At 44.0% G+C, this 25,757-nt stretch overlaps 2 protein-coding genes across 2 annotated transcripts in view; both read left to right on the top strand.

The window, feature by feature from the left end:
- The window catches only part of LOC137297079 (fibulin-1-like), a 565,492-nt gene that overhangs the window by 206,188 nt on the left and 333,547 nt on the right, over positions 1 to 25,757 (top strand). The gene's annotated exons all lie outside the window — the stretch shown is intronic.
- On the top strand, positions 970 to 24,853 carry LOC137297316 (cytochrome P450 4F6-like). The gene is made up of 11 exons (XM_067829327.1): positions 970 to 1,158; positions 1,559 to 1,706; positions 1,998 to 2,179; positions 3,404 to 3,528; positions 4,054 to 4,116; positions 5,446 to 5,569; positions 20,350 to 20,479; positions 20,988 to 21,117; positions 22,153 to 22,431; positions 24,476 to 24,541; positions 24,751 to 24,853. The coding sequence occupies exons 1-11, from the start codon at positions 970 to 972 to the stop codon at positions 24,851 to 24,853; spliced, it is 1,539 nt and encodes a 512-aa protein (XP_067685428.1).

Consider the following 25,757-nt stretch of genomic DNA (forward strand, 5'->3'; position numbering starts at 1 on the left):
CAGCCACTAACAATCTCAGTTATTAATGTAGACTACCAATAATAATAAAAATATCTACTTACAATATATTTAACAAATTCAATTCTTTCAAAAATGCAAAAAATTCAGGAGTCAGGGTTTTCCGATGCATTTGTTGCCACAGTTACAGGGGATCTGGTAAGTGTACTGTAGGGGGTTGGGGTACCGCTGCTGCAGGCACTCATTATCAAAACAGGTAGGAAACCAACAAATCCTGTTCAGGATAAGTTTATTTGTATCAGTTCGTCTATAATAGACATGAACATGGAATGTGAAGGGAATGAGACAGATGATGGTATGTGCGAGGAATGGGACGACTGACAATGGTAAGTGCGTGCATCCGGCAGATAGTAACAGAAAAGTGTGCTGGAATTCTGACTGAGTATAACAGGTGTAATTAAGGGGAAGTGTGTGTCCGCACATGTATGTATAAATGTATTTGCATAAGACCTCACTTGAAAGTCGCACACATAATTTCGACCGACAAACCAATATATATTTTCAGACAGGGCCACACAACACAGCATTTTTAATAAAGGCTACATTCAACACACCGAGCAATAGGTCGTCATCAATTTAAGGATCACAATTTGAATCTCCATTATATTAAGTATAACAATACAAGCATCTACACAGTGAAAAGAAGAACACAAATATGTCGAGCAAGCGTAGTTTAATGTATACAGTGAATATTCTCCGTTGTTAATCAATGACTCGTAGCGTGAGGAATCTAAGGTTGTATGTCAGCGTCCAGTGCCCAGTCTGTTACTGGGATCATAATTTGAATTTCCATTATATAAAATACAACAATACAAGCAAGTCTTGTGGTTTAATCTAAACACAGTAAGCACTGTCGGCTTAATTAGAGCGATAGGAATCCAAGGCCGGTGGCACATAGCCGTGTTCAGCCTGTTATTCCGTTGAGGGGTTGACAAAGAGTGGATGAAGAAGATGGACTATCTGCAAATTGTATCTCGTCTAAATCATGAGTCTGTTGTCCAGACTGTAGGAACATCTGTTCTCCTGTACGTGGCGTATCGAGTGGTCAAGTTCCTCATCTGGTATTGGCGTTTCTACAGCTTCTTTAACAACTGTCAGGGCGTCAAAGACTTCTCATGGAGGACTGGAAACCTGCATTTGGTAAGTCAATTTATCTCGTCCTAGGCCATTATGGCTTTGAAAGAGGAAGATATCTGTATTACAAAAACAGATGTCATGCACAAGTTCCTATATGATTGTGTCCGATATTGCCTTGCGGTTCGTGTTGCATTTTCACTGTTATAATCTTGAACCGTAAATTGTTGCTCAGCAAAAGCTATTTTAGCATCAGTTTAAGCATGTGTACTCTTGTCGATAGTTTAGCCGACCCAACTTTCAGAAACAAATATACGATTGAGTGACTTCCGCACGAACTTCAGAAACATACAGCAAATTTTGGATCTTAAGGCACGAGCACAGGCTTGCCAAAAGAAAGCACATTGCACAGTGGATTTCACTGAACCTGATTTGATAACACATCTCCGTCACTGGGGTGTTTCAGTTCCCTAAGTTGTTCGAGGAGTGTGTTGCAGTGCAGCAAGAATGGATGCAAAAATATCCCAAGTACTACCGTGTGTGGATAGGTCCATTCCACCCAGTCATCAGGGTCTACCACCCAGACACTATCAGAGCCATCATCAAGTCCTCAGGTAACCAGGAAAATGTGATTATTTTGAAATACGTACCAGATTTACCCGAAGACGATAATGCTCGTTAATGTGACTGTTAGTATCCTTTTAAATGAAAGTAGAGGGGAATGTAGCTTGCCCCGCAAAAAGGAAAACGTTTTGTCTGGCCTTTCGTTACAGTGATTGTATATTCAAGGTTACAGGTGCGTTTCGGTTGAAAAGGTAGAAACATATTAAAAATGAAGATAAATTGTATCATCAAAGAAACAAATTTTAAAGGATCTTGACCCCCTGGATGCAACTGTGCTGTAGAACCTAAATCAATGGGATTTGGAGGCGCATATGCAACGTTACTGCCCTGGCTTGGGGAGGGTCTCCTGGTTGCTGCGGGACAACGCTGGTACCGAACTCGTCGCCTCCTTGCACCCGCCTTCAAGTTCGACATCCTCAAATCCTACGTCGACGTCTCGAACAATACAATTGACACCATGCTGGTTAGTTGATTACTTGACTGACTGTCATTTCACCCCCAAAATTCAAAGGTTGTGGCTATGAGATGATGTTTAAAACAAAAAATACCCCAAACTGTAAATAGGTTTCTGAAGTTTAACTCCTCGTTTCTGTCCATGTAGGACATTGCAATTTGCAATGCAGAATTGCACCCCTTTGACATACAGAGAACCTGGTTCCAATGCCGGTTTACATTTCTACGTTTGTTAACAGCATACCTGTTCACGAGTTTCACGAAAGAGATAAACGCCTCACACGCGAATCTTTCGTTTCTTTCCTCTAGAAACCTCACACACGGTGATATTACTGGATCATGGGTAAAAAGGCGGTGTTATGCCAACCTCGCTTACACCCTTCCCCTAAGGGCCTGTACATCTAAACTCAAACGCCACCGAGGGTACAGTGCTTCTGAAGTGATTTTTGTGGAAGCTTGCGAACGGACATCACATCTATCTATCTATCTATCTATCTGTCTGTCTCTCTGTCTGTCTATACACACATACACACACAAATACACACACATATGTATGTATGTATGTGTGTGTGTGTGTGTGTGTGTGTGTGTGTGTGTGATACAAATACACGTAAAGCAATCAAACAAACTTCGACCAGGATTGATTAATATTAATATTGTTAAAGGATACAACTTGAAACACTCTTTTAAAACTCTTATCCAGCGACCGTTGCAATAAAGATGTTGTCTATCAATCAAACACCGTTCCTGCTTATCATTTCAGTTTCTGAATGCCACAAAGTGAATTGAAAAAAAAATCAATGAATAATTAATAAACAAGCCTTTTGAATACAGTTACTCCGTTCAATGTCATACACATCTTTTGACTATCAAATGAATATATCTGTCTCTCTGCGTGTTATTTGCAGATATATCATATGTACAGTATTGGTAATACTTCATGTTACGTTATGATATTTAATACGCTCTTCAAGGGTGAATTATCACATGCCATAATGATGTTTATATGCATCTTACCTTTTCTTAAGTATCATAGCAATTTGAGAATCTATATTTATTGTCCTGAAGGTTATTTGTCTTCAAAATGGTCGTTATGATGTTACTAGAAACTAAGCTCTACACTGTGCATTATAGCGATGGGAAAGGGTTTGAAACTTGGTCACCGAAGAGCAGGATTCGGTCCCCAAAGTGTTTACCTTCATTATCTGGTATGGACCTCTTACCTGCTCAACAGGAGAAGATTGACAAGCACGTGTACCAAGGCACCAGCTTTGACTTGTTCAACATGGTCGGCCTGTGTACATTTGACATCCTGCTGAGATGTGCCATGTCGGTCAAGGAAAACATACAGCAACAGGGGTGAGTACGGGAATTTGATATCTAACACCATGTGGGAATGCGGCGGTTCTGGCATTGTTAAGTATGGCGATTAAGAGATAGGGACATTTGAAGAACGGGGAATTAGACATAGAGGACCATGGGAAGGTGTGGGGAATTATATTAACAGCAACAAGGACTATTATCGGGAACTGGACATGGGACACAGCGCACGCGAGCACGAGGGTTTATTAAAAGTGGCATGTGTGATACCGAAGGAAGAGGGGATAGGAGATTCATACAGCAACATTTGACTGAGAGATTTTTATAGGACAGCGACATGCATGAGTACTGTCACACTGACATGTCCCCTAAGACCTGCACAACATGTACACTTGAGATTTCTTATGGTATTTGGATCAAGACTCTTTGCAGCTGGAATTATTACAAAGAAAACTATTATTTGCCTTAATATATATTTTATAATTAATTTTCGAATCCTTATTTAAACAAAACACGTTGTCAAAAACACGTTGACTTACACATAACATGAATATTGTTTTTCAGGCAAACTCACCCGTATGTACAAGCAGTGAATGATTTACTCGCATTAGTGGCAGATCGAGTACTGTAAGTATGAGAAAATACAGCTTAGTAAACGCACGCTGTCTGCCCAGTCGGGTTTTACCACTGCAATGAGATGAGGAGCAAGTACATCTACCATAGTTGGGACTGTGTTGTGTTTATGCAGTGGGTCAGGTACCAATACTTCAACAATAATACTGGTGAAACCAGTGTTTAGGTTATTTTATCGCGCGGCTGGTATTCGTACTTGCATCAGTGTATTATATTCCCAATTCCTGGCCCAGATTCCAGTTCCGATTGTTAGGCTGGTATGGATGGAGCCAAGCTAGGTGAAGTGGTTCCCTTGCCTTCCTATAAAGTTTCAGCATAAACACAATACACACCTTATATTCAGCTACACATCCGCTATTTTTAATGACTGTAACAATTTCTTCTGTTGTACGTATAATCTTTCGACAAAAGCTCCATACTGACAGTTTCGCAGGTTTATAGAGAAAATATAATTGTCATTCCCGGCTTCTGGTGGCAGTGCTCTAAATACAAAACTTGGGCATAAAATCGGTTAGAACTCCTACCTACGTATTCTGAATTTATTGTTTAAGGAATTACCCATGCAGAGACCGACATCAGCTGTTGATGTCCACATTCTACAATCATTCATTATGTCTTCACTGTATTACATTTAGTGCATCAGAGAGTGGATAGCCAGAATCGCTTATATTTTATTCTATGAACAAAGTTTTTAGCATAAAACATCAGAGAAGAAATATTGTGTTTTGAGTGGGTGAGTGAGTGAGTGAGTAATATTTAACGTCACATCGGCAATATTTCAACCATATCGTGACGAGAACATTGAACACTGAAATGGATGATATATATTTCATAATAAACCCGTCAGCAAAGGACAGTAAAACAACGAGAATATCACAGTTACTATATATCACCAACGACAGAAGGTACTAGGGACCATGGGGACTTACAGTACATTTGCTTCCTGCATGGACCCTAGCTGGATTTACATCATCCCTTCAGCCGTTAGCAATGCAGGAAATCTAGCCATAGATTAAAAAGACATGTATTCTACGATTAGAAACAGTGGAATGTTTTGATGTACTTTAAATGTTTTGGGACTTACGTACCCTCTCAGGAGGACAACAATTTTACAGTGCTTTAACCCCCCTCGAGGATGCAGCCACTAACAATCTAAGTTACTAATTCAAACTTCCAAGAATAAAATATTTATCTATTTACAATTCATTTAGCAAATCTAAGTTTTTTAAAAATGCAATAATTTTGCGTTTTGAAGGCTTTTGGAGTACTAGTATTTGAACTTGTGACACTGAGATGTCGGGAACATGGATGCCGATTAACTTGCACCCCATGGCACTTCCCTGACCTCATCTTCTTCAACTCGTCCCAGGGGAAGAAGTTTAAGAAACAGTGTGACTTTGTACATCGCTGGGCGGAAGACATCATCGAAAAGAGGCGACAGACCTTGGTCAGTGTTTAGTGTGAAAACCATTCATTTTACATAATTGTCCTTAGTGGAACAAGGTTGATCAAAATAATATACTGCGTACGTGTAAGATTGTATTGTGTACCATTGTACTACGGAGGTAATTGTACTGAAAGCAACTCTGTATTGATAATAACATTGCACCGAGAATAACATTGTACTAAGAGTAACACAGCACTATGAGGAACATTGCACCGAGAATAACATTGTACTAAGAGTAACCAGCACTATGAGGAACATTGCACCGAAAATAACATTGCACTAAGAGTAACACAGCACTATGAGGAACATTGCACCGAGAATAACATTGTACTTACATTAACACTGCACTGTGCACGTTACTTTGTCCGTGTGCAGGAATATGTTGTGTGTAAAATTGTATTGTATGTGTGTTATTGTCATGTATGTTTAATGGTGTGGCGTAGTTTGTGTGTAAAATAGGTGTGTGGGTGTAAAACTGCAGTTCGTGCAAACAAATGTGTTGTATATATGAGTTTGATTGTGTGAAACAAAAGATGTGTGTAATGTGTGCGGAATGTAACAGTGTATTGTGTATGTAACAGTGTGAGGAGTGTAACAGTGTATTGTGTATATAATAGCGTGAGGTGTGTAACAGTGATATTATGTCTGTAGTAGTGTGCGGTGTGTAAATGTGTATTGTGTCTGTAATAGTGTGCGGTGTGTGATGGCATATTGTGCATGCTATAGTGTGCGGTGTGTAACAGTGCATTGCGTACATAATGTTGTGCGGTATGTAACAGAGTATTGTGTATGAGTAGTATAGGGAATGGGGGTTTTAAAACACTTTCAAAAAAAGTCTCTACAAAGCCGTATTTACTAACTGAGGCGTTGGTTGGGCCCTTAGCTCTTGCTATTATTACCCCTACTACAAAATGGGGGGTTCTGGACCACTTTCAAAAAAAGTCTCTACAACGCCTTATTTACTAACTAAGGCGTTGGTTGGGCCCTTAGCTCTTGCTACTATTACCCCTACTACATATGTCACGTTTACCGTGTGTTGGTAGGAGGTAACACTGTGCCGTACGGTACGATCAATAATTCTTCTCTTACAAACCCCCTACCCGGCCCATCCCTCAAGTAGTATAAGTTAGGTTCGTCGGCTTTCATATCCACTTTATCTATGTTGTAAGTTTTGACTGACCATATAGGATCGGTGGCCCGCTTACGGCTATCACCCTCGTGTTCCCCCGGCTGGTATAGATACCTCACTAGGGCCCTATCTGGTATCTGTTTCTCCTTCCCACGCAATGGAGCGGCTGACTCTGCAACTATTGATTTTAGTTTGATAGCGTCTGCCGGTTTCTTACCGGTGAGACGGGTGACTTCATGGTTGATTGCCGACACCACCTTGGGTAACCTCGTGACCCATTCAGTCGATCGTTTTCCAGGGGTGGCCATCTCCCTAGCATACTGATGACCGAACAAGCGCTCAGCCAAAGTCCTATTAAATCTCTCAACTACGGCTTGGCTGCGATGGGCTCCGGCCGTGCCACGCCTGACCTTTGTATCGTGTTTGGCTAGCAGTTGTGACACGGCACCCATGAACTCCCGTCCGGGGTCAACTTGCAGCTCTGTTGGCCACGTCAGCGGGCTGCGTTTGTATATGCGTTCGAATCCTCTGGCTACCTGGGCCGAATCTTTCGTGGTCAAGGGTTCGGCTTCCTTGTAACGACTGGCTACGTCCACTACGGTTAAGGCATACTTGTACCTCTTGTCGTGGGGTAGGAACAGTAGGTCTGCCTGGTGAACGCTATTAGGTATGTTAATACCGAACCTCCTTCTAGGCACGTAGCGTGGTGCCGGCAAATAGATCTGCCACAGGGCTTGTTTTTCAAGCCACGCTTTGGCTTCCTCCGGGGGTACTCGCGCTATTTTAGCTAGCTTATCTACTGCGCTAGCTCCTTTCCAGTACCCACGCGGGCTGTAGTAAATAGCCTCAAATTTTTTCATGTCCATACGCGTATGTGTTTATCCCATCAATAGCTATCCAACGTTTCGTGTCCATAGGCGACAGGGACGTCTTGTTTATAGTCAGTCCGTATATCTTATGTCCATCACTTCTAAGTGTGTTCATTTTATGCCTAAAGGTACGGGTCTTGAACAGGGCTTCCTTGAATCTGGCGTGTTTGATGTGTTGTTTCACCACATACTTCTTAACCCCCTTAGCCTTCCGGATCTCACTATTGTCGGCTTTCAGTATGGAGTACATCTTAGGTCTCAAACCTATGTACTCGGCTATGGGCGTGCCAGCACACTCGTCCTTCATCTTACCTAGGACCTTTTTATTTACCGTACTGTGTATGGCATGGGTCTTAGGGTAGTCGCTGGTGTCGTATAAATCGAGGTGTTTTTTCATGTCCTCGTACACGTCCTCGGTTCGAATTTCTAACGGCAGGGAATCCGTGTCAGTGTACAGCACTTCACACCTGTCGCCGTACTGTTTCTTGAGCTCGTTGTAGTAAAAGTTGTACATCAGGTGTTTGGATAAATCGAGGATGCTCATCCCCACGTAAACAGGCCGGTTGAATTTTATGTGGCTTTTCTTCATGTGTAGGGCAACCAGGTTGTCTGTGAATATCTTACTACGGTTGAATGCCGGACTGACTATCAATCTCCTGAGCTTGTCTTCCTCACTCGACCGAACCAGCTTCACGGTCACGCGTTTCCTCAGGTTCTCCATAGTCTTACCAAACACCGAGTTGTTCATGAGCTTGTAGAGATTTTTCTCAAAATCACTGGTGGCTTTTTTTCGTAGGTCTGTGTTCATGCTGATGTAGGGCTCCATCCATGGGCTCTGGTCGAACATGAGCACCCTGTGTATTGTGGTCAGCCTCATACCCAACGACAGGTACAGCTGTAGGTTGCGATAGTGAACGATGTACTTGGTCTTATTCATTAAGTTAGGCACGAGTTTTTCAACGTCTGTCACACGCCCACCTAACAAGTTATGTTGGTACTCAGACATCCAGTCTGGGTTAACCCTCATACGTTCGGGGGCCAGGGGGTAGCTGTTGTGTGATGTGTGTAATTCCTTGGTATACTCTAAGTCAACCTCGAGGATGTACCCTTGTTCGAATCTGGTGCAACCTCCATAACATCAACGTGGGGTACCCATTCGAATCCCCCTGTAGGTAGATACTGGCTCATGGCCCAGCCGTACAGGTTGTTTGCGTCGAGGTAGAGAATGTGATTGGTTGGCTTGTTAGGATCGTAACCTTTCACGTATTGATTATTTGCTTTCGCGTATCGTTTGGATGCCATGGAAATCCCACCTCGCAAGCCTTTCTCAATGAATAAGTGCATGTCGTAATCTGTGAGCAATTCCAAATTAACTCCGGTCTTTTTAAGCAAGGCGTCCCACGACAGACCTGGGCTGGTGTAATACCATGCGGGGTCGAGTTTATACTGCTTGAAACACGTCCGCCTAAACGTCTCAAACACGTCGGCTAACAGCAGTACATCTGTCCTCAAGTACAGGTCGTGATAATCACCCAGGTTCTTACAACCCAGTTTATTCCATACGTTAGTCGCGTGTGAGTAATCATCTCGTGAGACGGACGCCTCATTCAGCTTGCTATAAAAGCAGTCAATAGGGGGTAATCTGGTCTCGGTGAACTTGGCCCAACTATCCATGTACTCATAGGGGTACACACCCTTCCTCATAAGCAGGGGTCTAGTCTCGGCGTCTGTGTATCGATCGGTGATAGGGAAGGTATTGTTGGCCTTGACCAGACTGTCGAGTGACGACAGGAGGAACTGAAACGAGTCAATGAACCTAAGTCCTTTTAAGCTGAAGGAGATGTATCTCTCCATGTTGTTGGGGATGCACGTTATATTACCATCGATTTTCGCGATGGCCTGCATGATCAAGTGTGAGTCGTTACCTCTCAAGTTGTGAAAGACAACGGGGATGTTTATTGTCTTAGGGTTGATTTTAAGCTTGAGGTTGCACGCGCTGTGAGCGGCGCCTCTATACTTACCAGTTATGTGGCAGTGATCTCTCACCGAATCACCGTTAAGTGGTGAGTCACACACGTGACAGTTAGTGCTACTAGCGTGAGCTAGCCTGTCGACTCGGGTCATACGCATGGGAGCGATTCTATACAATGCATTCCTAATAATTTTTTCTTCCTCCTGCAAACACTTTAGAAACCTTTCAGCCGCGTCAGGGCCCCTATACACTACCGGAGCTTTCGTTTCCCCGTCACAACGGACGACAATGTATCCAAACTCACAGGCTTTATGCTCTTGTGTGCCCCCCACAAGGCTTCGAAGTCGGTGTATATGATATAAGGCACAGACATTTGGTTCTTGTGGTTACCGAATTTTAGGATATTATCACCTTCCTTAGGCATGTCGACTCGTATGGCCGTCTGCCCCACACCTTGGCAATCCTCCCGGTGGGATTCTAATAAATCAGCTCGTGTGAAGCCATGTAGACATCGTTCACAGAAGTGGGTCTTTTCTCTGTGTGCCGATTGGTCATACAACAGCCTGTTAAAGTGTTTTATCCATGTGTAGTGATACTTGTCACCTCGCTGGATCATGAATATATTGATAACTTGGCGATCCTTCACCCCGCTGACCCTGTGTACTATTGTTGTGTTACCTTCGTGCCCAAAGATATTTATAGCCAGATTATTCTGTTTTTCTACTTTAGTGATCTGGGATATGGGGGTGGGTTCATCTATACCATCCCAGTTGAGCCCATCATCCTGAGGATAATTAGAAGCCCTGTTCGGATTAGTGTCAGCTGGAAATAAGGCTGACCTGATAGCTAACCTCAGGCAATCGTTTCCTCTATTCTTAACGTTTACTATGGCATGTTTGTTCCTATAGTAGGGAGGCAAGGCTAGGTATGACCTGCCTCTGAACGGCACGTAGTTAGCTATGTCTAGATAGACATTATCGATTTTATCTACAGCCCACCCGGACCCCAAGTGTGTGTAGCGTTCTAGGTATTCTCGTATCTGCTGAAAACTGGTATCGATTGATGTGTCAATGGTCTCTGTATGTGTGACGACCTCTTGTTTACCTCGGAAGTAAGGCTGAACATACTCAGTGAGGTCCCCAACCTGCTTATCGAGCGACATTTTCACTGTGATCTGAAACTTGATACTTCCTAGGTTATTTAGTTCCTCGTTGACCTTATCAGCTATCAGAGGCTTGATATCTGTAATGTCTATGTTTCTATCAACGTGCATGTGCCAACCTCTCAAATAGTTGCCTACAGCGCGCTCAGTGCGCACGAACTGTAGGTCAATAGCTCTATTCTGTCGTAATAATTCTAAAAGTTGTGGTTTTCTCATACGGGAATACCCGCCTAAACCCAAATCGTGTGCCTCGACTTTCAGTTGTTTTACAGTGGGACGTGCTACGGGGTATGTGATAACAATTCGACTAACCCGGCTCTCCCCAGTTTTGAATAACCCGTGTATCCAAGCTGTTTCGCTTGAGCTTTTAATTGTTTTACCGTAGGAGGGGCTTCTAAACCTAGTAATCTCAACAATGCTGACTTCCGCATTCGAGAATACCCGATCACACCTCTCTGTTTTGCGACCCGCTTAAGCTCGCGTACAGTAGTCATAGTGTTTACACCTAACATAACCAATGTCTAATTGGAGTCTATCTTGAGCAGTCGCCTACGTTCTTTTATGTAGCCCTTTTTATTCTCGTAGATGAGTTGATGTCTGACTACGTTCGCTCCGTGAGCTTTACATAGACAGTAGTGCCCTTTAACCCCGATACCACACACAGAACACGTGTAGTTAGGACTTCCCATATGGAAACAACAGAACCTAGCCCTGCATTTCCTACCACAGGCCTCGGTCTTCCCCATAAGTATGTATTCACATCGGTATGGAGCGGGTCTCATGTTTACTTATATGGGTATTTAATTTAATTGCTTCGCAACCAACGCAGTAGCTGCTATACACTATGAAGCCCAGTTCACGATTCATTTGTCCCTTGGATGGTGTGTAGTACTGAGCGAGTGTGGGTTTATTGAGCGGTTCCAATCGTTTACCAGTTAGTAGGTAGTATTCTTTCATTGCTTCATCGACATCGTTGAATGTTTGAACGGCATGGTTTTCACGCGTGAGTTGTTCGTTAATAAAATCGATCCTCTGGAGGCGTTTTTTAGTGTACTCGGCCTGTGCCTTTTGTAATTTCTCAGTAGCGAGATCATGCCGCTTCCTTTCTTCCTGTATTTCAGCCGCGTGGTCATCTCGTAGTTTCGAGAAGAGGAAATTACTCCCGGAAAATGCCAGGGCATTCACTAACGCCCCACCGACCATCATAGCTATCGTGGCCATCCTATATTTATTTCATTATATTTTCAGGTATTATCCCTTGTTTTACTAGGATGTCTTTTGTTGCCATCGCCATACCAAGGTTCATTATGAGCATACCCATATCCTGCAGGTTGAAATCTAGCTTGATAGTTGGTTGTTTAAGCACCATTTTAGTCAACCAAGCGTACCCTACGGCTAGACTGGCGACCACTGTGGCGTGGTATGCGTCGTTGACGAACGTTTTCCCCTCAGACATTATGTATATGATATAAAAATATTTAAATTATAACATGATATGCGGGTCGACAGTGGGGGTTACCACCTCACTGTTGGGGGGCTCACTGTGGGAGGGTACCCCCACGTATAACCATGTTATAACCACGGCAGCGCCTACAGCCAACAACAGTCGGGGGTTGATAATTTTATGTTGGTTACACCACCGTTTTTTACCGGCAGCTACTCTCTTAGGATTCTTCTGCCTGGTTACTGTTGGGGTCACTTTCCCCACTGGTTCCTGTGAAGGGGTCACTTCCCTCACCTCGGGAGGGGTCTCCACCGTCACCTCGTCCATCTATACTATTATTATTATTTTTTCTCTCAAATTGACAATGCTTTGCCGTGATAATCGCCGCCGTCACTGGAGCCAACAACATACCATATTTGTGGTACAGCTCGCAGCTGATAGAGCTCACGGCGTGTTCGATAAAAGGGTCTTTCTCGAGGTCTTCCCACAGGTAAAGTCGGCGCTCTGGTGGAATGGGAAGGAAGTATGACACAATACCGGTGTATATCTGGGTCATAGCCGATCCTATTGTCTTTGTCATTTCTGCTCCGAGCCGGGACTCGTATCTAGCGTACAGCTTATCGATTTCTTCGGCTGACATTTTGTGAATTCTCCAAAATTTTGTGTAGTCTCCAAAGTAATGTTTGGCTTTGCCGCCAACAGCCAACGCCACCAGTTTCTCTCGCTTGTCATCATCCCCAGACAATTGTTCGAGCAATTCCTCACACTCCACCTTATAATATAACAAGTAAGATTTAGTTTTAACTATATAATACCCGATGCAGACAAAACACAGAGAAATGAAGTTTAAGTTGCACACGACAAACACTTCAAATATCATAGCTATACTTAGCATTTGCTTAGCTTTAGCTTAGCTTTGCTTAGCTTTGCTTAGCTTTGCTTAGCTTTGCTTAGCATACTCTATAAGCCACGGGTTGGTCGGTCTTGAGCACGAGCTTAGTGTGTTTAGTTTCAGCGAGCTGTTTCTTCACCCGTTCCCGTTCTAATTTGCTCATCACATCGTTCTCTCTCAAACACTCCTCGAACGAATCCCTGTCCTTGCAGTGAAATAAGGCCACCCATCGCGTCTGCTCCCTGAGGTCTTTCAACACCGAGTTGAACTTCTGCGTTAGCACCCAGACGCTGTGATTTGCATGCCGGCCGGAGAAGGCCAGGTACGATAGCATGTCTCTCTTTTTTGTTATCTCGCGATTAGCGCTGCAGTCGTCCAGTATGAACAGTGTCGGTTCCCCTTTAAATTTCTCGTGAAGAGCTTTCAACCAGTCCTGCAGGCGTGTTCCAGGGTCGATTTTGTGTACGTCCGGGTCCGTCATCACCCAAGGTCGCGCGTACGTTTTATTCATGCTCAGAGTAGGGCACATGATAACGATGTTATCGAACACATCCTTGTAGTAACCCTCCAACATATCCAACACGAAAACGGTCTTCCCACAGCCAGTCTGCCCGCACACTATGGCGCAGTGTGGGTCAGTGGGGAGGTCAATAGATGGCTTGCACGAATCTCCCATTGTCTATATTAAGTTGCGCGTCCATAATAACGTACAGATATAATTTCAACTTACCAGCGGGTTGAGCCTTCTTAGTAATCTGGATGGTTATCCCTTCGCTGCCGTTATCTATACGGCGCCCGCTACCGTGCAGTTTATCATCATCCGTGGATCGCATGTCCAACCATAGGGTGTACTTGGTGGTCAGGTATTCACCAATCTGCACGGAGCCGAGGTCCAGGTCCTTTGTTATGTAATCCCCCACTGGTAGCTTTTTTATCTCATCCCACTGCTGGTGTGGTCTCATACCATGACTAAACAGCTGGTTGGGCACGCCCTCGATGGTCACTTCCACCTTTTCAATCTCGGGGTTGAAAAACTTCTCGCTGTCCCTCCGGAATGGCTCGTAATCCTCCACGGGGACGACCAGGATACCTTTCATCGATCGCGCCGGCACGTTCAGGTTGATATTCCACACAGTGTCGCTCTTATCTCGCACGACTGATCTATGCCTCAGTACGCGATCGTACAGGATGGCCATCTTCCCAGAGTACTGGCTTCGAACCTGCCTGGCCAGCTCCGGGCTAGTGACCATGTCGAACTCCAGAGAGATGTTGTCTATGGCATAACTGGCCTCATCACCGTTCGGCGTACGCACTACTTTGCTATAGTCGTTAAACGTGAGCTCGTATTCGAGCCTATCACCCAGCGCGGCCTGGTAAAACGGCGCGTGCCCCGTGAGCAACTCGAAGTCGAGCGGCACGCAGAATCGATTCCCGTATGCTCGAGCAATGGCCTTTTCACCGTCCGATAGCTTGTCTTGCTGGTCTGGCGTGAAGGCATACCCTATGCGCAACCGGGTTGATTTGCTGATACCCTGGTACACATCATTGACTCGTTCTCCCTCGCTTTTCCAGAGATCCCCGTAGCAGTGAAACACGTCGCTGTCGTCGATGCTCAGCACCTCGTTACCGCTGATCTTGACGGTCGTTTTCTTGATGATGGCTCGACCCACGTTCCGCACTAGCTCGCGTTTGTCATTGTCGGAGGTCAACGTGATATTGAACGCCACTCGAACAGTGCCTGGTACAATAAGGTCATTCTCACCAAGGTTTGGAAATCTAACCAGCAGAGTTTGATTCTGGTCTATCTTGCTGTGATTGTTGGTGATGGTCACCGACTGGCGCACGGCTCTGGCTCCTAATGGCTCTCTCAATCTTCTGAAAGGATCTAATTTTCTGCCGTACATTGTTATATATAAATGAAATATATTTTTAATACTAAATAATGGCTGAAGACATACCTATGGGGGAGATGTGGGATTATACTATGGATGATACAGAGGCCGAGCAGGAGACCTCATTCTCAGGTGCCCCACTCATGGAGGGCGCCGTCGACGATTATTACAACGCAGTTGAAAATAAATCCAAACTCAAGCCGTTGGGAAGGGAATATTCCAGGTTTACCCTCGATAGAAATGGCACGCTGCGTTTGAAGGCTCACCCGGAGATCGATCTCGTGAATAAACGCACGAGAGAACCGCTTGCTTTATCAACACTGAGCAGTCGACATGGGAGTGACTTGATCCGCGATGAACTAGGTTTCATAGAGTATGGTGGTGCGCGACCTAAGATTCCCCCGAAGGTCCGTCAAGATCTGCAAGCTTATGATATTAAAAAGGTGTTGGCCGACTACGAGAACAAGCCCTTCCCGGGTTTCGAACATACCTTTCGGGAACTGCGGGGGGTGGACCTGTTGATGCAAACCATTCGTGGTCAGCTCTGGAAAAGCACGGCCAAAATGAGTGAGATAGACGACCACATCAACTATGAAAAGGGCAAACTCGGTGAAACTGAGGACGAGTCTATGAAAGCCACCATCGAGGAACGAATACGCAATTTGGAAGATGAAAGGCAGGTCTGGTTGGAGACAGCGTCCGGCTACAAAGAAATGCTTCGATCCCAGACCAACCGTGTGCGGGAAACCATCAATCAAGTCCTCTACCGAGACACCACGTTAGCAGACAGGATTCGGATATTGTTCCGGGAGCAAGGGATCACCATCGCCAGCATTCTGACTGCATTGGGTTTCATCATATCAACCTTGGTGGTGTCACTGACAGGGGGTACCCCTGTGGGGGGAGCTCCCACTCCCACAGGCGGTGGTGTTAAAGACTGGATAAAAAAACTCGGGGAAGGCCTAGCTAAACTGGCTGGTAAAGCCGCCGAAGCCCTTCCCGGCATCCTGGGTAGCATCGTCTCGTGGTTGTTGGGCGCTCTGGCTAAAACTGCCACGTGGCTCAGCCAAAACCTGTGGGCAGCCATCGTCGCCGTGGCGGGTCTGGTGTACGTAGCGGCTAAGAAATCTTTAACCAAATAAGTCCCAAAGCTACCCCACCAACCACCAGGGCCGTTTTACTATCAATATGCTGCTCCTGAATATGAGGGGCCACCTCCTGTGTTGGTTGAACTTTAGGCTCCGGGGGTGGCGCCACTATACCCGTTTCACGTGGTGGGATGTGTGGGATATAGGGGGTGTTAATATCGGGGTTGATACCCAACTTTTGATCCGCCGTGGCTATGACTATTTTGTTGTTATAACCCACCACTTTTTTAACTCTCAGTTGCATATCACTCGGAGCCATGTACAGCCCCACGCCGAACACGTAATTGACTTTCGATCTGGCGTATTCTAACACGTTTTGGTAACGGTCGATGGCCCGCAGGAGATCAACTGGAGAATTGATAGCATCCTCAACGTTGGAAACGAACTGTTTCTGAGCGTCGTAAGCAGTTCCTTTACCGAGGATGTTGGAACGCGTCATCGACTGCGCACCCAACAGCGCCCACACGTACGTTCGAATCGAGTCGTTCAAGCGTATTGTACCAGCACGAGTGAATCCTTTCGATGTTTTTGAGATCATTTTAGTCCAGGCTGTGGCTGCATCAGGATTGGTTTGCTTTATGCAGCTGACATGGATCTTTTCATTCGTTGTGGGGCCTGTAAATCTATGACGGTTTGGGTTGTATGTACCATCTTTAGAACCGGCCATATATGTTCCGGACCTGTAGAAGTACACGAGAACTATACCGAGACCATGGTTCACACCAGGAAGGCGAAAGTCTTTATTCGTTGGAATCTCAAACTCCCCACAAACACGTTCATAAGCGCGTTTATCATAGGGGTTATTCGTCATACTCCACGCTTTATCTTGGGGAAGAGGAGCACTTATTTCCTTCAATATTCGTCTCGTTTGATAATAAATATGAAACAAAATGACTGCCTTACTCAGTTCGTCTATACCGTAGTCTAGTGTCACACCCGACCCTGTCGTCGCACACCACACAGCAAAGTTGAGTTGGTTCTGCCAAAACTGCATTGGGTTTTGATTCCAGTTTACCACCGCCTGCGCGTTATTAACGGACACGATATAGTTTTCAAAGATATTAATAAAGGTTGTTTTATATAAATATATATAAATTATATATTATAATATGTACATAACACTTCCAGGAATAACGAGCGGTGAGGCCGTTCAGCTGACGCACGCGATCGATAACACGTCAGGCCAACTCGAAGTCGCACTCTGCGATATCACCTACCTACCGCAATGGACTAACATCAACACCAGCAACAATAAGCTGTTCGTCAGTGGAACTCGCAGCCAGATAACTGACGGCTACTACAGTGTGTGCTCTCTAAACGACGAGGTCTTCAAACCCCTGGGAGCCGAACTCAAGATGAACGACTCAAACGGTACAGTGGTGTTAATCAACAACGGAAGAAACCCCTTGAGACTCGGCCGACCATTAGCGAGGATACTCGGTATGTCTCCTGACGAGATAAAACCAACAACAACCGTCACAGGCACGAAGTTACCCGATCTAGTACCGTACCGAGAGCTGTACATTCATCTCGGTCAGGTGAGCACAACGTACAACATTCAAGGAGGTCACCCTTCCACTATACTGAGAGCAGTGCCGGTGAAAACTGAGAAATACAACGACGGTAGAACCGAGTCGTTTTCACCACGGCAGTATAAGAGATTAATCCAGGGCAACATACCTGAGCTGATAATATCGGTGTTAGATATAAATCATAATCCTGTAAATATAGGATACCTCAGCTTAACGCTTCATGTAAAATGACCAGCGCACAAGGGCCCGGAGTGAAAAAATGCGTCAATATCGGGATCTCCGACCTCGGAGACACGCGCGGTTTCGACGCTCCCGGAGTAGATGGTAAATCGTACGCCTTGCAACTGAAAAACAACATTTACAAACGCGTTGAAGTCCCCTCCGGTGGAACCCTAAGTGATATAGTAGATACCACAAGAGCAACAGTCAACACTAAGTACGCCCTTGTCAACACCGGTAATAACTGGATAATATACCCATCGTTCGGGGGTAAACTGTTCGACTTAGACGATGTTGAGAGCACTACAGTCGCCCGAAACAAGCCATATATGCTCGTCTTCACCGAAGATGACAAGTGGGTGTTGTTACCCGATAACGACTGGTTTCTCAATATTAGACTCGGCTCCCCCTACGTGTTCACGGATAACAAAGACAACCACCTAAACAAAGTCGTGAACAATGGAACCCTGCTCGTGGCTTACGTCCCAACTCAGAGACGTAGCGTAGTCGTCAGCCCACTCGACACTATGGCAGCCCACATGCTATCAAGTAAACCGGCCATACAAAACGTGAAATTGGTGGTCAGTATACTAGAGAGTCTACCGGCAAACTCAACACTGATCATCAAAGTCTACCTAGGGGAACCATCGGGGAATGATGTCGAGATCGTGAAGGGGATCAAACTCGGGTGGGGAAAACGACACCAGTATCAAGTTTGCAACGTTTACGTGCGGGTGGGTGTCGGCTCCAACACCAGTCTGCAGGGGGTCAACGTGATCGTGGAAAACAAGATATCACTAACCAATATCTTCCTGCCTGACCACATACACTTCATGGGTATGAAGTTCACCCCTGAACTATTATCAGAAAACCAGTTGGAAATTATATCGTAAATAGTATAACAATGACCAGTCATCGTCCCAACACTACGCTTAACGACCTAGGAAATACGGAGGGATTCGATCAGCCTGGTGAGGAAGACACCTTATATATCCTGCACTTCAAAGACAACGTGTACAGACGGGTGTCGTTATCAGATTTTAAAGAGCCCAAATGGCTGATCAACTTAACACTCGCCTCACCTTATATCACAATAAACGGAAATGGGGTTGTCACTAAGATTAGGACCAACGGTATCTGGGTCGGGGATTTCATTCCGGAGAGGGAATTTCCCATGATAACTACTGATATCAACAAAAATGGGTTAAGGTCTGGAGCAAAAAATAAATTAATATTTAGCAATAATCCTTATATGGATCTTGTTAATATAATATTCTACCCTTTCACACTCATCATAGAAGTCTTCTTTTATTTAGACAATAAAAAAAACACCTTAAGAGTACACCAATTTTTACCCGGGGTGACAATACACTGGTATGAAGAACACCTAGACCAATATTGTCGTATTGTTATACAACAGGATACCCCCACGGGTCCTACAAAAAGCTCAATAAGCCTCAGTGGGGTTTTTATTACAACAGGGTTTATTAACCTCTCACCTATTACCCTGACTAGTAGTCTAGGACTTGTAGACTTCAAATTCATTGATAGAATATTAACTAAAACCCAATTAAAATATCTTTCAAAATATATATTATAGGATGGGTCTGTACCCAGTCGTAGAGGAAGTAGCGAAGACGCTGGAAACCGTAGATGGGTTCCGCTTGAGACAGTTATGTGATGTGAAACGCCAACTAGAACATGACCGTGACACGCGGAAAGCACTATGTAAAAAGTACCATAGAGCTTTCAATATCTTGGACGGGGCTGACACTACCCTTATGACAACCAGCATGGGACTAGGGGCTGCAGGTGTTGGGTTGTTGGCTACCATCGTGGCTACACCTATAGTGCTAGGTATTGAAATAACAGCTGGGGTGGCAGGGGTGTTAGGGTTGGCGCTTAAGTTGGTATCACGCAGACTGCATCGTAAGGCATTGAAGCACGACGAGATCAGGGTTCTGGCCGAAGCAAAGCTCAACACAGTGAGTGATCGTATTTCCACGGCACTCTCTGATAGTAAGATCTCAGAAGAGGAGTTTCGTTCAATCCTCTCTGAACTCACAAAATATAACGGAATGAAACAAGATATTCGATCCAAGTCTCGTAAGTCTGCTATCAGCGAGGACGAGAAAAAAAAGTACATAGAACAGGGGATACAAAAAGCCCAGCAAGCCTTTATTACGAACACCAAAGAGATCATAGGCGGTTCACGTTAAACTGTTTCATCGATATAAACGTGACATAGGCACAGTAATTACCGCCAACTGTAGTAGGGGTAATAGTAGCAAGAGCTAAGGGCCCAACCAAAGCCTTAGTTAGTAAATAAGACGTTGTAGAGACTTTTTTTGAAAGTGTTTTAAAACCCCCATTCCCTATACTACTGTATGTAATATTGTGCGGTAACAGAGTAGTGTGCATGTAATAGCGTGAGGTGTGACCAGTGTATTGTGTATGTAATATTGTGCGGTATGTAACAATGTATTGTGCAATTGTGCATATTGTACTGAAATATGTGTAGGAGAGAGATGGATCCCCCGAGACCCGCTACCTCGACTTCCTGGACGTTCTGCTCAGTGCCAGAGATGCTGATGGCAAGAGCCTCACCCCGCTAGAGATCAGGAATGAAGTCGACACGTTTCTATTTGGAGGTGCATCCACTAATCAGGGACCTGTCTGTCTGTAGCATACGTCGTTTTCAGTACCATAAGTGTGACAGAGTAGTTTCCCTTTAGCTATTGACTAAAGAGTTGCAAGCAGTAGCATGTTACCTCCCCAATCCTACATTTGAGTAATATATTCCCACTTTTCTTTTTCTGGATTTACGAAAAATGTTTCCTCGTCCAGATGTCCGTGTACTTTCCCCTGTAGATCCAATTATGATGCCTTTTTGTACCATGGCTCTCTCTCTAGATTTGAACGGAAAACGTTCACTTGGGACAAAGGCATCTTTAAATGTTGTAACGGAAATCTGCTGAAGGAATATTTTTATGTTTGCAAATGCTTTGATGTCCCAGTCGTTATTGATATAAACAAAAAATGCCTTGCAACTGATGGGCTTTTCCGCTGTATCCACATGCAGACTTCGAAACCTTCATCTTTGGGTTAGCCTTCATGTGTACTTATAGTAGATCTCTTGATACGTATGTTGTTACAAAGGTCATGACACAACAACCAGTGGGATATCATGGACTCTGTTCACCATGGCTTCCAAACCCGAGTTCCAGACGCGAATCCAGGAGGAACTGGACACACTACTGGACGGAAGAGAATCCAGTCACATCACATGGTAGGTCACATAAGCCAATGGAGAGCATCACCAAGTTGGGCAGATCAAATCGTAGAACATGTTACCTGCTAGAGCACTTCACTGGATTTGGCACATGATATACATTCCATGGTTTGGAATATCCTCAGCTGGTAACTGCCCCCCGGCTAACTGCTCCCCAGCCAACTGCCCCCTAGGCTAATGGCCCCCTAGGCCCATTGTGACATTTTGGAATTTTAGGAGACATCTCCAACAATTTGTCCTTTTACGTAAAGTGAAGTGATATATATGAACTTTCTGAAAAAGTGTCCTACGTGCATCTGAAGATCGAAATGTTGTTTTGTATTATAGGTCTTTAAAATTTAAAACTATTACTTTTAGTTTGCGTGTTTTTGTTTTGATGGGAGGCACTTGTCCGGGTGGAACAATGTCCAGGGGACAGATACCAGGGGGCAGTTAGCCTAGACCCAATCAAATAGTGCATATCACCCAGACAGGGCACATCGCTCATATGATCCCATTGCTCATATCCTAGGAGAGCACATCTATCATTTTTAGGAAGGGTGCATCGCGGAGTAAATGACCTGGTAAGGCATTGCTCCTGGTATGGAACACAAGTAAAAATACACATCCCCAGATATAATACTTTCTTCTGAAATGAAACATCCCCTTGTTTGACGCCTCCCTGGTATGAGACATTCCCTGGTATGAGACATCCCCTGGTATAACGCATCCCCTGGTGTGACACATCCCATTGTATGACACATCCGCTGGTATGAGGCATTCCCTGGTATGAGACAGTCCCTGGTATGGCACATCGCCTGGTATGGCAGAACCTCTGGTATGAAACATCCCTGGTATGACGCAGCCTTGTTTTGTTCGAATTCGCAACGAGCTTCCAACTTATACATCACACTTCCGAACTGGTTTCTTGTTTGGTTTGACTCCGGATTCGGCATTGTTTCAGAACGTCCGAGTCTGATTAGTATGTCTTTATTTGGGCATTGATAAGTTTTGTGTCAGTGGAACGTTCATGCACGTTCATTTATTACTTAGGGATGACATAACCAAGATGGAGTATCTCTCACGATGTCTGAAGGAAGGGATGAGGTTCCACTCGCCTGTTCCGTCCATTGGTCGGAAGCTGGAAAATCCCATGGACATCGACGGGAAGGTCTTCCCAGCAGGAACATTGATTTCACTGGGGATATGGAATGTTCATCACAACCCGGAAGTGTGGGAGAACCCGGAAGTGTATGATCCTGATCGGTTTCTACCCGAGAACATCCAGAAGAAGGACCACTACGCATATATCCCCTTCTCCGCTGGCCCGAGGTAATACTCAGTTGTTTTCAAGCCAGGCTGTTGGGTCACATACTCTGTACCGACCAACGGAACCGGCTTTAGTAGATGAGTCAAGCCAGTCTCTCTCTATACAGGGTAATGTAGTGGCCAATCGTAATACCAGACCTTCTGTCAGATAACCTTGTTGTTAGTATATACCTCATCTGTCAATAGTTCCCTCTGTGAATACGTATACAGACGTTGACATGTGCAGATACATTGAACAGCACTCAGAGGCAATAGACTTTGAATCTGGAATTTCAAGTTTGTCAAGTATCGTACAAGACTGTTCTTGACTCTGCTGGATCGGTAAATTGACCCACTTTTAGAGAAGACCGTACAGACCCTTTGTTAGATCACACGATTTTCTCTCTACGCCGCTTATAGCAATATTCTTGCACTATCACTGCGGGGGATGCCAGAAATGCACATTGCGTATTGCACCTATGTCGGGAATTGAATCCAGGTCTTCAGTATGACGAGCGAAAGTCTGAACCACTAGGCAAGCCTATCGCCCCTTAATCGTTTTAGCATTCCGACACAAACATGCAAATGTGTTGTAGGACATCCCTGTATCTTCGTGCCCTTTAATCGTATTTAGTTTCATCATCTATACAAAGCATATACAAAATATAACCACATTATTGATCAGCAATCTTGACCAGAATGGATTTGTTATTTTTATAGGTCATGTGCAACCAAAACATCAAACATAATTAAAACACACTTATCAATTATTCATGACATATAATATACACTCGTGCTTGTAAAAAACCAAAACAAACAAAATTATAAGCGTACAATCGCGATTCAAAGTGCATTATTGTGTACGTGGGCCTATTTCCCTCTAAACGAAGCCCTAGGGAGATCAAACCCAGTCAGAGAGCGTGGGAGTGTACTCAAGTGTAACGACGGCTTGCAATTGGCTGGTTCATTTGCTAAAACGCTGAGGGCTCATCGCTCATGTACAGAAAGATGATCTGTTTGATGGGCATTGTAGAAGTATGGCGAGTCTCAAGAAAGTAAGATTCTCTGTGGATAACAATTTCTTTAATTGTACTTGATGCATCGTTTCAGTATGCATTTATATACTGTTGTAAAACAAACTCATATACACTAAAATAAGTTAAAGAAAAAAAGAATGAATATATAGAGATATTGGGTTTCGTAAATACATGTTCTCTGAATTTGCGTTCGATCCAATCAAAAATCATTTCAGTACAGATGGTGAACAACTAAGTGCCTGGAAAGTATTATTCGTCCAAATGCAAAGCAGGACTTGAACTGTCAAGAGTTTGCACCATTTTCCGTCGGATCCAGTCATCCGCGAAATATGGATGTACTTTCTTTGTAACCCACAGACATAAAACATGTCATGTGTACAAATATCACATCTGTCTCATTACATAGTGTGGCAGACACAGGACTCGGGTGCATGAGTCATAAATCAATGTATTTTGTTCATGGCGTACAGCCTGATGGGTGTTAAATTCAAATTGCATGTGATCAATGATTGAAGCTGTGTATTGCACATTGTCTTTAGCAGACAGGCAGGAAGACATACTGGCGACAATAAACCAGAAACTGAGCTTTCTCTGTGACAGAGGCTACGTACCACAATCAACAAGTTTTTTTATGTTTAAAGTAGATTATTTACTTGTTTGTGTACACAACTACGATTAGACTGCTCACGACCTCATACTCCGGGTATACATGCTGTTTCCAGCTCCACGAACCTGTTCACAGCTCATGTATTAAGAGCGCAGCGCAGCACATCTGTTGAAACCACTTTTTTCCCAACCCTGGGGGAATTTAGAGAAACGTTTGAGCTCTGATTTGAGCGTTTTTCTCATTGCGTTTTTTTTCAACTTTATAGGTTGAATTGGCATTTTTGATGATTTGTTTCGGTATGTACACACCGAAAAGTATCAGAATCTGCAAAGTTGTGTTTTACGTTTCATGTGACCTTTAACTTCCGACGGAATATAATCGGGTTTTATAGCAATACAATATTGTTCATGACAATTTCTTTCAGAAACTGTATCGGACAACATTTTGCCATGAACGAGGAAAAGATCATGCTTGCAAGAATACTTCACAGGTATTCAAGAAATCATTAAATATTCTTTCATGGCGTAAAGTGCACTAAATCGTTAAATGAGAGTGTTTTGATTGGAATTTTGAGAAATCTTAAGTTAGTTTTACAACGAAAATTAGAATTAATCTTGGTGGAAACATTACTTTTTCTGGCCATAATGTTTGTTTTCATTGTGTGCATTAAAATCAGTGTTAATTTGATTCGTATTTCAGGTATACGTTAGAGGTTGACACAAAACACAAAGCGGAACGAAGGAATGCCGTTGTGATGAAGTCTACTGAAGGACTGTGGGTGTACGCTAGACACAGACGCTGAACAGTCCAACAGAACATGTTGAAATTGCACATCCCACCATACCAAAGATGTCAATTGTCATCCTTGGAAATATTCATTCCCTAATTCCATTTCTTCTATGTGTATGACCACCATGAAAATAGGTTATGAAACACAGTATGGATTAACATTGACATGTTTTACATGATAGTGTGTTCTTTGCTACTTTATTAACTATAAACACGATGACCTGTAGTACGAAGGGAGTTGTTATTTCGCTTGTCGTGTTTCTAAAGCAAGGGACAATGTGAAATGTGCCTCCTTTTGGCCCTGACGCTGTTTACAATCAAAGGAAGATGACGCTTGGAAAGAAATGGTGTATTGGTATTGTTCTAAAGCATATGAAAAATGTTACAATTAGTGCTGTGGTGCTAAGGCGGTATATATAACTATCGACAAAAACATGAAACTGATAAGCATGACAGTGTATGTGAAATTACTCTGAATGTCCACTGAAGCAAATGTGGGCGTGAAATTCAATATCTAGTGTGCCCACCATGTTGGGCAACACATTCACGACACCTTGATGGCATACCGTTGATTAATTTCCGGATGGTTGCCCGTGGTATTGCTCCCGAAAAGCTGAACCAAGCTGGGGCAGACTGACGGGTGAGGGGTCAGTGTCCTACAGATGTTTAAGTGGGGACAGGTCTGGGAACTTACAGTGTCTGTCCAATGTCTGTATGGTCTCTTGTTGGAGATAAACTGTGACAATGTGACTAATATTTAACTCGGACACATGATGAATCTCCAAATCAAAATCGCGAACACATGGTAAAGAATCTATCTCGACGAGCCCTTCACTAAACGGAGCTTTACCCGACAGTTTGCAGTATCATGAGTCCACGATTCCCTAGGGCACTTTTTCAAAATATGGAACATATTT

The sequence above is a fragment of the Haliotis asinina genome, chromosome 9 (genome assembly GCF_037392515.1).
Source record: "Haliotis asinina isolate JCU_RB_2024 chromosome 9, JCU_Hal_asi_v2, whole genome shotgun sequence".
NCBI lineage: Eukaryota > Metazoa > Mollusca > Gastropoda > Lepetellida > Haliotidae > Haliotis > Haliotis asinina.